General features: G+C 32.6%; 2 protein-coding genes and 1 non-coding gene across 3 annotated transcripts; 2 read left to right on the forward strand and 1 right to left on the reverse strand.

The window, feature by feature from the left end:
- The first annotated feature begins 5,554 nt into the window (after positions 1-5,554).
- On the forward strand, positions 5,555-8,605 carry LOC103491193 (serine/threonine-protein kinase-like protein CCR1). Its single transcript, XM_008451038.3, has one exon. The coding sequence runs from the start codon at positions 6,097-6,099 to the stop codon at positions 8,407-8,409; it is 2,313 nt and encodes a 770-aa protein (XP_008449260.2). The 5' UTR covers positions 5,555-6,096; the 3' UTR covers positions 8,410-8,605.
- A 1,187-nt stretch (positions 8,606-9,792) lies between these two features.
- MIR160C (microRNA MIR160c) lies at positions 9,793-9,894 on the forward strand. Its single transcript, NR_120796.1, has one exon. It is a non-coding gene; the product is annotated as a microRNA MIR160c (primary transcript).
- A 250-nt stretch (positions 9,895-10,144) lies between these two features.
- On the reverse strand, positions 10,145-12,441 carry LOC103491192 (putative serine/threonine-protein kinase). Its single transcript, XM_008451037.3, has 6 exons — positions 11,937-12,441; positions 11,730-11,845; positions 11,403-11,619; positions 11,051-11,288; positions 10,816-10,966; positions 10,145-10,701 (listed from the first exon to the last, which is right to left on the reverse strand). Exons 1-6 carry the CDS (start codon positions 12,007-12,009, stop codon positions 10,402-10,404), a joined length of 1,095 nt encoding a protein of 364 aa, XP_008449259.1. The 5' UTR covers positions 12,010-12,441; the 3' UTR covers positions 10,145-10,401.
- Between the last annotated feature and the right edge of the window lie 331 nt (positions 12,442-12,772).

Genomic DNA, 12,772 nt, shown 5'->3' on the forward strand with positions numbered 1-12,772 from the left:
TTTGGAGCTTTCTCGATTAGCAAGTTGCGCGACAGTAGCCGTGCTGGCGCTGCCCATATTTTTATCATATTCTATGGATCTCTAGAATAATAATAATACTCCGAACAATATAAGTATATTATAATGTTTTTAATATTAATGAACTTATGATATGGTCATGGGTAAAATGAAATGCATGTTGGAATTTAATATTTAATTTGTTTGTCACTTTTTAAATACCTAACATTAAATATTTTGGGCATGTGAATTTCCAAGTGTGAATCTGCTAGTATCTAGATTCTACTAAAATAGTAATAACACATACTCTATAAACTATAATTGATATTATATTTCCAAGTTGTTACCATAATTAAGTTGGGTTGGTTCCCTTCCATTAGTGTTGACCAAAACTACCTCTCCACGTCAGATTTTAATAAGAAACATCTAAAAAAAAATGTAAATTTTAAATTTATTTATAAATTATAACAAAATTCATCCAACTCTTTATAAATAATTTTTTTTCAATTTATATCAATTTCTCTTTTAATAAAAAATTATTTAAATTAATTCTCTTTATAACTATTTTTTTTATGCTTTTATAAAAATAAAAGATATTTTATTTTTACTTTTTAGAATTAGTCTATAGATAAGTTTCTGTCAATAAATTTTTATGTTTTGTTAGTCATTTTAACTCGTTGCAAATCAAACTAAAGTTTTAATACTTAAAAGAAAAAACACTTTTACTTTTTAATAAAATTTAACTAAAAACTCAAATGTGTTTATAAACATATGCCAAAACTAGAGTAGAACGTTAAAGGAAAAAAAAAAGGCATAAACTTTAAAATTAAGAATAAAACAAATAAATTTATAAGTAAAGAAGGTTTATAGGCTACTTTCAAAAAATTAAAAATGAGCAATAATATAATTAATTTTCTTTCGTAGTATCTTCGAATATCCATTGTGACTTTTATGGTAGTCTAGAAAAAGTGATTACTTCCACTCAAATATTTCTATTTATTCAACTATTTGTTATTTTTTATTTAACTATTGTGAGAGTTGAAATTGATCATCTAATTAACTACATTCCAAATATAATTTTAGTGTTTTTAATTAATTGTAATTATATTTGAATATTAACCCCTTATTTATATTGATAATATTATTAAAAAAACGGAGGTGTATTTATATATAGGATTGTGAATTTGAACATATAACCGTGTCCGTAGTTTAAACTTTCACCCTTGTATTTTGTACTTCGATTTTAATAGAAAGAAATCAAAAGAAAGAGATATTTTAAATAACAATAAATATAAATATGTGTTTTGATAAAAACTACAAGGAAAGGAATGGTTAGACAATTTTGTAGTAAGATTGTAAGACAATACGTGATTTTGATTAATTATTAGTGCTCTAAAGATTAGAGGCATTTTGTTCATACAAGAGATTTGATGTCAGGTGTTAAATCTCCAAAGTTGAAAGTTTAATAGAACTATATATATCATGTGTTATGGGAATTTATTAGCATATTTAATGGGTTTGACCTTGTATGTATATATATATAAAGTGTGTTAGAGACATGGAATATTTCATAAAATAATTAATTAACTTAATTATTAATTAATAACATAGTATGATCAAAATCAGATTGGGAGTTTAATTAAATCAAGTTATCATGTGCTTTAGAGGAGACTGCAGCTTTGATTAATATATGTAATGTATGATTAAAACTATAAAAGAATTAATATGATTTTTGTTAGGGTAATAATTAATTTATTTGTAATATAAATTTATTAAAAGACATGAATTTTAGAAGAGATGTGTGTGTTTGGTAATAAATAGGAATAAAATCATGTAGGCTATATTTGAAAACAATTTTTTAAAATTTTGTTTTATTTATTAACAATTTCCTTACTATAAAAAAAATTAACAAAAATAAATGTTAAAAGGCTTGTTTAAAATCAATAATAATATATCGTACAATGTCAATTTCAGTATCGTTTAGTAAAAACTTAGCTAAACGATAATTAACGTAATATTTTCTCCTTAAAAATTAAAAGTTAAAAGTTCGATCTTCTATACACATAGTTATTGTAGCGAAAAAAATGAACGAAAATTTATTTCATTTGTCCTATTTTATTTATTTATATTAATTATTCACATATATGATCTTGATGAAGAATATAATGGTGGGTGAGCCATGGTGGGCTGCCTTTACAATCACAAGCCAAAATGCCATTCTATGTTTGGTTGGGTGGTGACACACCCATGATTCATTCAACACACCCAACTTTTTCTTCTAAGAAGAAAAAATATATAGAAGCAATAGTTGAGGGACCCATTAAATGAATTTCTATTGAAACAAAATCCTCATCAAAGATATAGTTTGATTATTAAAATGGCTTTTAAATTTCATATGGTTTTTGTCTTTGTCATATTTTCATTTTGATATGTGATTGGAGAACTATATTTTTTTTATTATTGATTGATTTCTCTTTATAACTTAACCGTCACATTTTAAAATTCATAATTATTTCCTTTTTCTTTTCTCTCTATTTTTTCCGTCTACTTCTTTTATATGATTGGTATATATTATGATTGTCGGTTAGAAGTTTCTTCGATAATATACTTGATAATTATACTTTGTTCATTCAAATTATTTTTGTCGTTCTTTTTACTCCAACTCCATATGTCGGATTTAATATGTCAAATCTTTTACCGATAAGCAAAAACTTATCTCGAAAACATCCACTAATTAATGTATTAATATTACAAGTTGTGACATATTAACAAGAGAAGCGTAAGATAAATGGAAAGAAATTAATGGATGAAATTCAGGTATTTATACAATGAATTAAGAAAAAAGAGTGGTATAAACAAAAGACACATAGTGGTTAAAAACTAAAGCAAACCCATGTGAAATCAGGGGTTTTCAGAGAAAACCCATCTCAAAAAATTCTGTCTTTGGGTCCAATTCAACTCATTAGAGGAAAGAGAAGCATGATTAGACTCTCAAGATTAGTCACAGTTCAAGTTGATTGACAAAACAGTAACATTGAGACATATCTCTCTCTCTCTCAATCTTTGATTTTGGTAAGGCAGAGTAGAAGTTAACAAGGGGTACCCTTGCTTTATAAGGTTCATTGGATGAAAAGGGTTGATTTAATTAATGGACCCTACTACAAAAGGACAGGATTTGACCAATATGATATGTGTTGTGTAAGAAAAATGAAGATCTTAGAGAATGGCCAATTGGGGTTTGACTGACATCTACAAAATTTGAAGCAAAATTTGACTGAAAAGTGAGAGTAGTAGTGGGCAAATAGGCATATATTTTGATTCCAAAGAAAGAGGCTACATACCTCTCACCAAGCAACCATGTGATCCAATTTCCCATTTTTGCTTCAATGCTACTAAATCTCTCTCTCTCTCTCTCTCTCTCTTCATAACTATGTTTTCCCCACTCAAATTTGAGTTTAAAGAAAATACTTTAAAGCTTACTTAAAATACTTAACTTAGTTTTTGGTCAACTATCCTTAATTGGGTATAAGTAAACCATATTATTTCGACAAATATACATAGATCATGAGTTTAATCCATGATAATTATCTATCTAAAATTTTATATCATACAAGTTTCTTTCGTATTCAAATGTTATAAAGTTAAGTGCTTAACTTTTTCAAATTAGTCGATGTATGTTTAAGTTGAGACTTGGATACTTAAGATATAATAATAATAATTAAAGCTTAGGTTCAGTGTGAAAAATAATCAAACAATTAAATTAGAAAAGTGGACTCCAACGGAATAATACACAAAATGACCATTACAAATAATAATCCTTATTTGCTAATATAAGCATGTTAAGACAACAACAAATTCTCTAAATATCTCTATAATGATATGATATTCTCGTGATTTTGCTTTTGATATTATCGTAAATACTTAAATTACATTAATTATTAATTAAACGTTAATCATGCAATCACTATTATAAAAAAAAAAAAAAGGTTGAAAACAAAAAGAAAACTATTTGGCAGTTTTCATAGAAAACCAAACTTTTTTTTTTTTTTTAATTTAATTTCATTTGTTTTCATTTGAGTTTAGTACAAAAAGAAAGAAGAGAAAACTAGCAATTTGCTACAATCTTATTCATGTTACATGAATGGTGGACAAAGGCATTATAGTGTTCATACATATTTAATTTTTCCCAACATTTTTTATTAAATTCACATTTATATATGATTTTCACTCTCATCTACACATAAATTTGATTTAAAGACATTTTCCTATGTTTTACTTTGTGTTGGTGTGTTTTTAATTTGTCAAAATACCACTTTAGTTCTGTATTTTCATATTTTTAATTGTCTAATTTTATGTTTATGAAAAGTATATAAAGTAAAATTTAATTTCAACCCTTAAAATATAGGGAATAAAATAGACCCCAACTTAAATATTTAAATCCATTTCTTTCCTAACTCTTTAAATGTATTTTTAAGGGTCGTTTGGAACGATGGTTATGCAAGACTATAATAACCACTCTTAACTACAATAAATATTATTTAAAATTCTCCACTTAACTACGATAACCATTGTTTCAAAACTTCCGTGCTACAATATTTACTAAATGTTCAATTTTTTACTATTTAGCATTCATCCTTTTTTGTTCTTTGTTACGATGTTTACTATTTTATTCTCAAACTAAAATGACTCACGTCACAACTAGATGTTATTATAATATTCAAATTAAAATAATTTATACTTCAAACACAAATTATTATAACTCAACTATAAAAATCTAGGATTATCTATTTCATAAAACATATTTTTTTTATGGTTAAACTTATCTATTTAATGTCTTATATTTTTAATTTGGTGTCTAAGGAATCCTAGCAAATTTAAAATTTAATTATATTTTTATATATTATTTTTTAAGGGACTAATATAAATTTAAAGTTTATATATAATAGAACCTAAATATTTAAATTATATATAGTGTAGATTCATAAATTTAAGTCCAAAAGTTTGGAGATTAAATAATTTTAAATTTTTATAAACTTTTATCTATTGAGTATATAAATTTATAGGACATTTTCATATATACTAAAATGAAACTAAAATATTTACAAAATATAACAAAAATTTTGAATCTATTAGATAATAGACACTAACAAAATAAGTTTTATCGTTTATAATAATTTTTATAATTAATTATATATTATCATACAAATAAAATTGCCAAATCTGAAGCAAGTATATTTTAATTCGTATGTAATAAATAATCTATGGGTTTGTGATCCAAGTTTCTCTACGTTTATCATATTAGAAAAATTCAAGCATAGCTGATTGGTGAAATTGATGGAAGAAATTGAATTTATTGATAGAAGTTTAAGTTGAGTTATGGTTAAGTTAGAGGCCTATCGATTATCATTAAACTAAAAACACACATTTGTTTGGGATTAAGTATAAATAAATGAAGATTTTGTTTGATAGTGTTAGAGATTTCACCAAATGGAACAGAAATTTGTCACAAAAAGGGGAAAGAAAAGAGATACGAAGACATTAAAAAAAAAAATTGGTATTAACTTTGCACGAAGCCTTTGTCTGGTTGGGTATTGCTCTGCTTTTTTGCCTAACCGGAAATTGTAGTTTTCGATAGAAACAGAGACAAACACATCCTAAATAAAACTTATGAAAAAGACCTAATTTTCAACGTCGACAACCCACTCACTCACTCACTCTTTCAACTCAACTTCATCTTCCTCCATTTTCACTGTTCAATTAAAAAAGAGATTACCTTTAACCATCACCACCCCCTTTTTTTTTTCTAGTCTGTAAAATTGGTCTGATCATCACTCTGGCGCCACTCCGACAGTAACTATATTCAGTAGTTTCAGATTCCAACGGGTCTAATCTAATCTAATCTAAATCCAAGCCGTAAAAAAATGGCGAAATCCACGTTCTCTCTGCGTCACCTCCATTACTACTTTCATCTCCATTTTAGCTCTTCTTCTTTTTCTTTCTTGAACAAGCCGAAACAACTTCATAGAACCCAATTACTACTCTGTTTTCAGTCCATGACACTATTGAATTCAGTCCACTGTGAGTAGCTTGGACGAAATCATGGAAATCGGTTGTACTCTTTTCAAATCTTGTAAATTCCTGCTACCCCTTTGTGTTTTTTTGCATCTTTTCTTTGTTTTCGCATCTGGGTTTGGATCAATGGCGCCTATTTCAGCTGCATTTGGTTTAGATGGATTCTTCTGTGCTATTGATGCTAGTGGCAAACAGGAAGTTATTTGTTGGGGTAAAAATAGTTCGTCTCTTTCACCGTCTTCCTCATCTTCTACCTCCATTTTCTCCGTCGATATCCCGTCAATGGCTGCTCTCTCAGGCGGTGATGGGTTTCTTTGTGGTATTTTAGCTAACACTTCACACGCTTATTGTTGGGGTTCGGTAAATCCAGGTACAGATCTCGTCCCATTGGTCTTTCGTACCACAGCTTATTCTCATATTGCCGCCGGAAAAAGCCATGTTTGTGCGATTAGAGGATCTTATTATTCTGATAACGATTCGGGTCCTGTGGATTGTTGGGATATTTCAAGAGATTCAATTAATAATACTCTGAGCTCTAAACAGAGCACTCTGTTCTATAACCAATCAATTGCTAGCCTTGTTTTCAAAAGGGTTGTTTCCGGCGAAGGATTTAGTTGCGCCGAGCTTCGAGATGGAGGGATTCTTTGCTGGGGACCCAACTCCACCAATCTCGACGTTTCAAATATTTCTGAAAATTTCATTGTTCTAGCCGCCGGAAAAGATGCTCTTTGTGGAATCTCAGAGGTTACTGGAGGAGTTAAATGTTGGGGCAACGCCGATTCGTTCGCCGGTCTTCCAACAACCGCCAGATACGTAACGTTGACCGCCGGCGAGCATCATTTCTGTGGAATCCGATGGGATACTCACGAAGTGGACTGTTGGGGTAGCTTGAACTCATCTTCGATTCCTAAGAACACAGGATTTATGGCGATTGCTTCATCTGACCGTTCAATCTGTGGCATTAGAGAGGATAATCTTGTTCTTGATTGTTGGTTTTTTTCACATTCTTTTGAGGCTGCTCCTGGTTATGATCCTCCATTGGAGCTCTGTAGTCCGGGGCTTTGCGCTGCAGGGCCATGCCGCGAAGGGGAATTCTCTTTCAATGCCAGCATTTTGAATGAACCAGATTTGAAAAGCTTGTGTGTGAGGAAAGATCTGAACATTTGTTTTCGTTGTGGAGAGAACTGCTCTGATGGGTTCTTCTTATCAAGCCCTTGCACCTTGAATTCTGATAGAGTTTGCACTGCTTGTTCTCTTTGCCAAAACAGTTCTTGTTGGGATATTTGTGGAGTTCAATCATCTCCTGAAACCAAGCAGAAGCATTGGCATCAGTGGCGTAGTATTCTCATAATAGTCGGTGCTTCAGTAGCTGGATTAGTACTGATTCTACTCGGTTGGTGTCTTCATCCTCGTGTCATCGCTTCGACGAAAGACGGGAGCAAGAAACAACATAAGTCTGAGTTAGAAACTGGTACAGAAACTGATTCTTGTGCTCCATTAGCACCTCTTTGTCCTGGGATTGCTCAGATTTTTCGTCTCTCGGAGTTGAAAGATGCCACAAACGGCTTCAAGGAGTTTAACGAGCTCGGCAGGGGGCGATATGGTTTTGTTTACAAGGCTGTGTTAGCTGATGGGCAACAAGTAGCAGTGAAGAGAGCAAATGCTGCTACCATTATTCACACCAACAGTAGGGACTTTGAAATGGAGTTGGATATCCTTTGTAAGATAAGGCATTGTAATATTGTGAATCTGTTGGGTTACTGTTCTGAGATGGGTGAGAGGCTTCTCGTCTATGAATACATGCCCCACGGCACGCTCTACGATCATCTCCATGGCGGTCTTTCTCCATTGAATTGGACATTGAGGTTGAAAATAGCTATGCAGGCGGCGAGGGGACTGGAGTATCTACACAAGGAACTTGTGCCTCCGGTTGTCCATCGAAATGTCAAAACTTCAAACATTCTTTTGGATTTCCATTGGGGAGCCAGAATTGCTGATTTCGGGCTTATTACATCGAACGAAGACGACGCTAGTGGGGATTTGACGAGTGATGTTTACGATTTTGGTATTGTGCTGCTTGAGATCATCAGTGGAAGGAAAGCTTACGACAGAGATTACACACCTTCAAGCATAATTGACTGGGCAGTGCCTTTGATTAAGCAAGGTAAGGCTGCTGCCATAATAGATCGTTACACTGCTCTACCAAGAAATGTCGAGCCTCTACTTAAACTTGCTGATATAGCTGAAATGGCTGTACGAGAAAACCCTAGTGAACGACCAACGATCTCAGATATTGCATCTTGGTTGGAGCAAATTGTTAAAGATGGATTGATCTTGTAATAATCGTACCCCAAGACGGGTACTCGGCTTTGAAACATACATTTTGATTGATGCAACAAAACATATTCTTTTACAGCTTATGTGAGTGCTGCTCTCTACAACTGTAAATTAGTTATTGAGCTTCAGCTTGTACATGAACACATACTTTGTCACTACACCATTTCTTTCAATAAAGAACTTTCCATTTTTCAGCTTCTTTGCACATTTTGCCATCTATGGATATCGAGTTTTACAAAGTTTCCATTTACTTCTTCCATCAATCAAAAACCTCGAGTTTTTTCTCGACTTATAGTTCATTGTCTGCTATAATTTTCGACTAGTTTTCCTTTCCATTTGAGAGATTCTTTAATTCTATATGGATGATGAATCTACAAAAGGCTGCGATGAAGATCTGATCTCTCTTTGCATTCAAATTGTCCAGACATAATGGATTCATGTTTTATTCAAGAACTTTTATGAGTCTCGAAAAAGAAGCCAAAAGTGTATTGAATATTATATTGGTTGCCTTTACAAAAGTGTGCTTTCATAATTTTGTGGGATTCTTTGGCTGTAAATAAAGATAAGTATCAATCAAATGTGAGATACTAAACAATGTAAATAAAGATAAGTGGATACTAAACAATGTTTTTAGTGCTATCCAGACCACGCCAGTAATGCTACCAACCCAATACCTAAACATTCAGGAAAGAAAAGCCGCAAAAACCACCATAGCTTTGTGATAATTGAGATATACGAGATTGTAAATTTTTTCGCACAATTATTTGATTCTTTGGCCGTAAATAAATATAAGTATCAATCATATACTAAACAGTTTTACTCAATGTTATCCAAACCACTACAGTGACGTTGTCATCTTTGAAATTGCTAAACATATCTAAACATTAATATGAGAAAAGTTGTCACAACAGATGCTATCTTAATTGTAATCAACATGTAATTTATCTTAGAGGTCAAAAGTTTCGCATCTCTATACTCTAATTAAAATTGGAATCCAAGTCACCCAGCAATTCTTGACAACCTGGTAGTAAAATCAAGAGCCAACCTCTTTTGCTTTTTAGATTACAAAAACCAATCTCTTACTTTCTCTTTCCTGTTTGACAGCTCAAAAGTTGGAAATTTTGTTTCTAAATAGGCCAACGGAGAAAGGGACCGGAAAGGCCATGTTTATTGGAAGGGTGACCCGACCTTTGTTCCATACAAACTCTGCATGAATATTGTTGTGGTAACTCTTTTTATTCCAAACAAAAGCTTATGATTCCATAAGCTTATATTACGTCTGTGTTTTGAAGTTTGCTCTCTTGTTTTTATTAACAGTGATCTAATTCAGGTACTTCATTTTTCACTCTTCCTCTCCTTTTTTTGGTTCAATTGCATAAGGATATATCATCGTAATGCCTGGCTCCCTGTATGCCATTTGCAAAGCCCATCATCTAAAAATAGGTGGCCTTCTCGAATGGCATGCAAGGAGCCATGCATGTATAAATTTGCATCTACAGAGAGACCATTCAAGTTCAAGCTCAAGCTCAAGAACATTGCCTTGGCTCAGGTTTCTTTTCCAAATGAGTACATCATCTGATTCACCTTTGCTTTTGTTTCGTTTTGTTTTGTTTTTTTTTTTTTTGGTTCTCAACAGTTACAGATCTCTTTCTTGAAGTTTATGTACCAAACAAAGATCATAACTGACTGTTTCAGTATGATTTTCATTTCAAATAATCAATAAAACTACAGATTTGGGTGGCAAAGAAAAAAGTAATGGAATTTAAGAATTCAAATGAAGAAAATGGAAGAAAGAAACAAAACTCTGCACATTTCTCTGTTATTCACCCTCCCTCTACCATGAATATACCGACCCCTCGACGAAATTTTGGGGTGAAAAACAAGGTAAGAGCTCTACTAAATCATCTATGTACACAGACTAGATTTTCAAAAGGCTCCAACTAGAATCATTTCTCCGACTTCCAACTTTATCTTTTCCCTAAGAGAATAGAAGATTTACATGCTATTTGCTGTGGAAACCTTGGAGAAAAAGCTAGTTGATGAGTTTCCTTTACCCATTTTAATGTCCATGAAGTCAATAATATGTGCTGGTTGTGAAATATTGTGTTCATTAAGGTCAGTGTCCTTTATCAACATGCTTACAGCAAGAGACATCCGTGGTCGTTTCGTTGGGTTTTCTTGCACACAGAGTAGACCAATCTTCATAAATCTAACGGCTTCTTCTTCTCGGAAGTCTGCGTCAAGCACGGGATCTATCAATTTTACTAGCTCATTTGCCTTGTAATGTTCCCATACCTGCCAAACAAAACAAAAAAAATCCCATGAAATCCAATATTTTTGTATAATGCTGAATCAAGCAAGCTAAGACAAGGTTGATTTCTCAAATGCACATTTATTTCATTATCTTACCCTTTGAACTAAATGGTGTTCACCATGTTCCAAATCAAAATCAACAGTTGCTCTTCCGCTAACAATCTCCAACAACAACACCCCAAAGCTGTAGATATCGGATTTTCGTGTCAAATGGCCGCTCACAGCATATTCTGGAGCAAGGTATCCTCTGTTTTTCCATTTTCAAGTGAGCAGTGGTTTCCTGAAAGTAATCAACATATTCAAACATATTGATAGAAAACATATGACTTACATTGTGCCAGCAACACGAGTACTAACATGAGAACTGTTCTCTCTCAACAACTTAGCCAATCCAAAATCCGCAACTTTAGGCTTAAAATTATGGTCGAGTAGTATATTGCTGGCTTTTATATCTCTATGAACTATATGTGGCTCAACCTCCTCATGAAGATAGGCAAGCCCACGAGCTACTCCAATCAAAATTTCCTTTCTGGCTATCCAACTAAGTCTCATTCTATTTTCCCTCACACCTATTGATCAAGATTTTAGAAGCAATATCTAAGTTTAGAACAATTGTCTTACATCATCCAATTCAAATCAGTTGGCAATTTTATATAAATCAGTATGCAAATAGTCTCAATTACCCTGAAGAGCATATGCAAGGCTGTTGTTTTCCATGTAATCATAGACTAAATATCTGTTGCTTCCATCAACATAAAACCCTTTAAGCTCAACCAGATTTTCATGTCTAATGTTAGAAAGTGAAGTTAATTCAGCAATGAACTCCCTTTCTCCTCTCATGGATTCTACCTCAATAGAAAGCACCTTCACAGCAATCTTCCTGCCATCTCGAAGCCGACCCTTTGCAAAGTCAACCCCATTCAAGCGTTTCATCAGTAACCTTAAAGGCATTAAAAACAAAAAAAATACCCAAAAGGGCAGAAACTTAGAATTCAGAGCCATGGCAATACCTTGTAAACAGTACCAAATCCGCCCTCTCCAACCTTATTCGCTCCACTAAATCCATTGGTGGCTGATTTAAGCTCGCTATAAGAGTACACACGAAAACTCTCATTGTCCTGTCTATCTGCTTCATGTTTGGAGGAACCAATCAAAAGGGGTTTGATAATAAACGAAAAAACAAACAAACATTGCAGAGAAAAGGAGAAATTCCTAACCGTGGCGGCTGTTTTCCATGGCTGTCTGCGATGGAGAGTAACAACAACTAGAAAGAAGACTGCGAAACTTCATTTTCGGCCAGATATGTATCCAATTGAATCAAAAAAGAAAGAACATGAGAAACCCACAACAGAAATCGATCGACATGGGAATCGGCAATTGGGTCAAGTGGGGATGGGGATGTTATGAAGGCCGCGGGGTTGAAACGTTCTTGATGAACCAAATGGGAATATTAAAATGGAGGGGGTTGACGACCGAGCAACCAAAAACAAAGCCACCATCGGTCCAAGCGTGGGAAAAAGAAAGTCCTCAAATTGGATAAATTTCATTTGGAAAGGATCAAAAGGGGAAGGACTCAGCGGAGTTTTGGTCAACGCTTTGTGGGTCATCAAAATTACAGCTTTAACGAACAGCATCAACTTCAAATGTGGAGGAAAAATAGATGAAAGAATTGAGACTGTAGCAACACACCCTTCAAATCAAAATAAAGAAAGCCCAACTCATTTAGCAGACTTGTCAATTAATCACTTCAGTCTTCCACACTCATAAATACATGGATGCCCTTTTTGTCGGGAGTATTTTATAGGCTGAATTTCCAAAATCAACCCAAATATAGCAACATATTAATTACATAACCAATCAAGATACATCATATAACACATACATCCTTATATTTTACTATTTTTGTAAATATATTTTCTTTATTTAAAATTGTTTTTGTTTGATACATCATTATATTAAATTATTGCTTGATCTCTTAATGTTTTTCTTCGCTGTCTTACATGAATTTTTAATACTATTTTTATATATTAATCATACTAATGTAGTTCTATAA

Source organism: Cucumis melo, chromosome 8, assembly GCF_025177605.1.
Source record: "Cucumis melo cultivar AY chromosome 8, USDA_Cmelo_AY_1.0, whole genome shotgun sequence".
NCBI lineage: Eukaryota > Viridiplantae > Streptophyta > Magnoliopsida > Cucurbitales > Cucurbitaceae > Cucumis > Cucumis melo.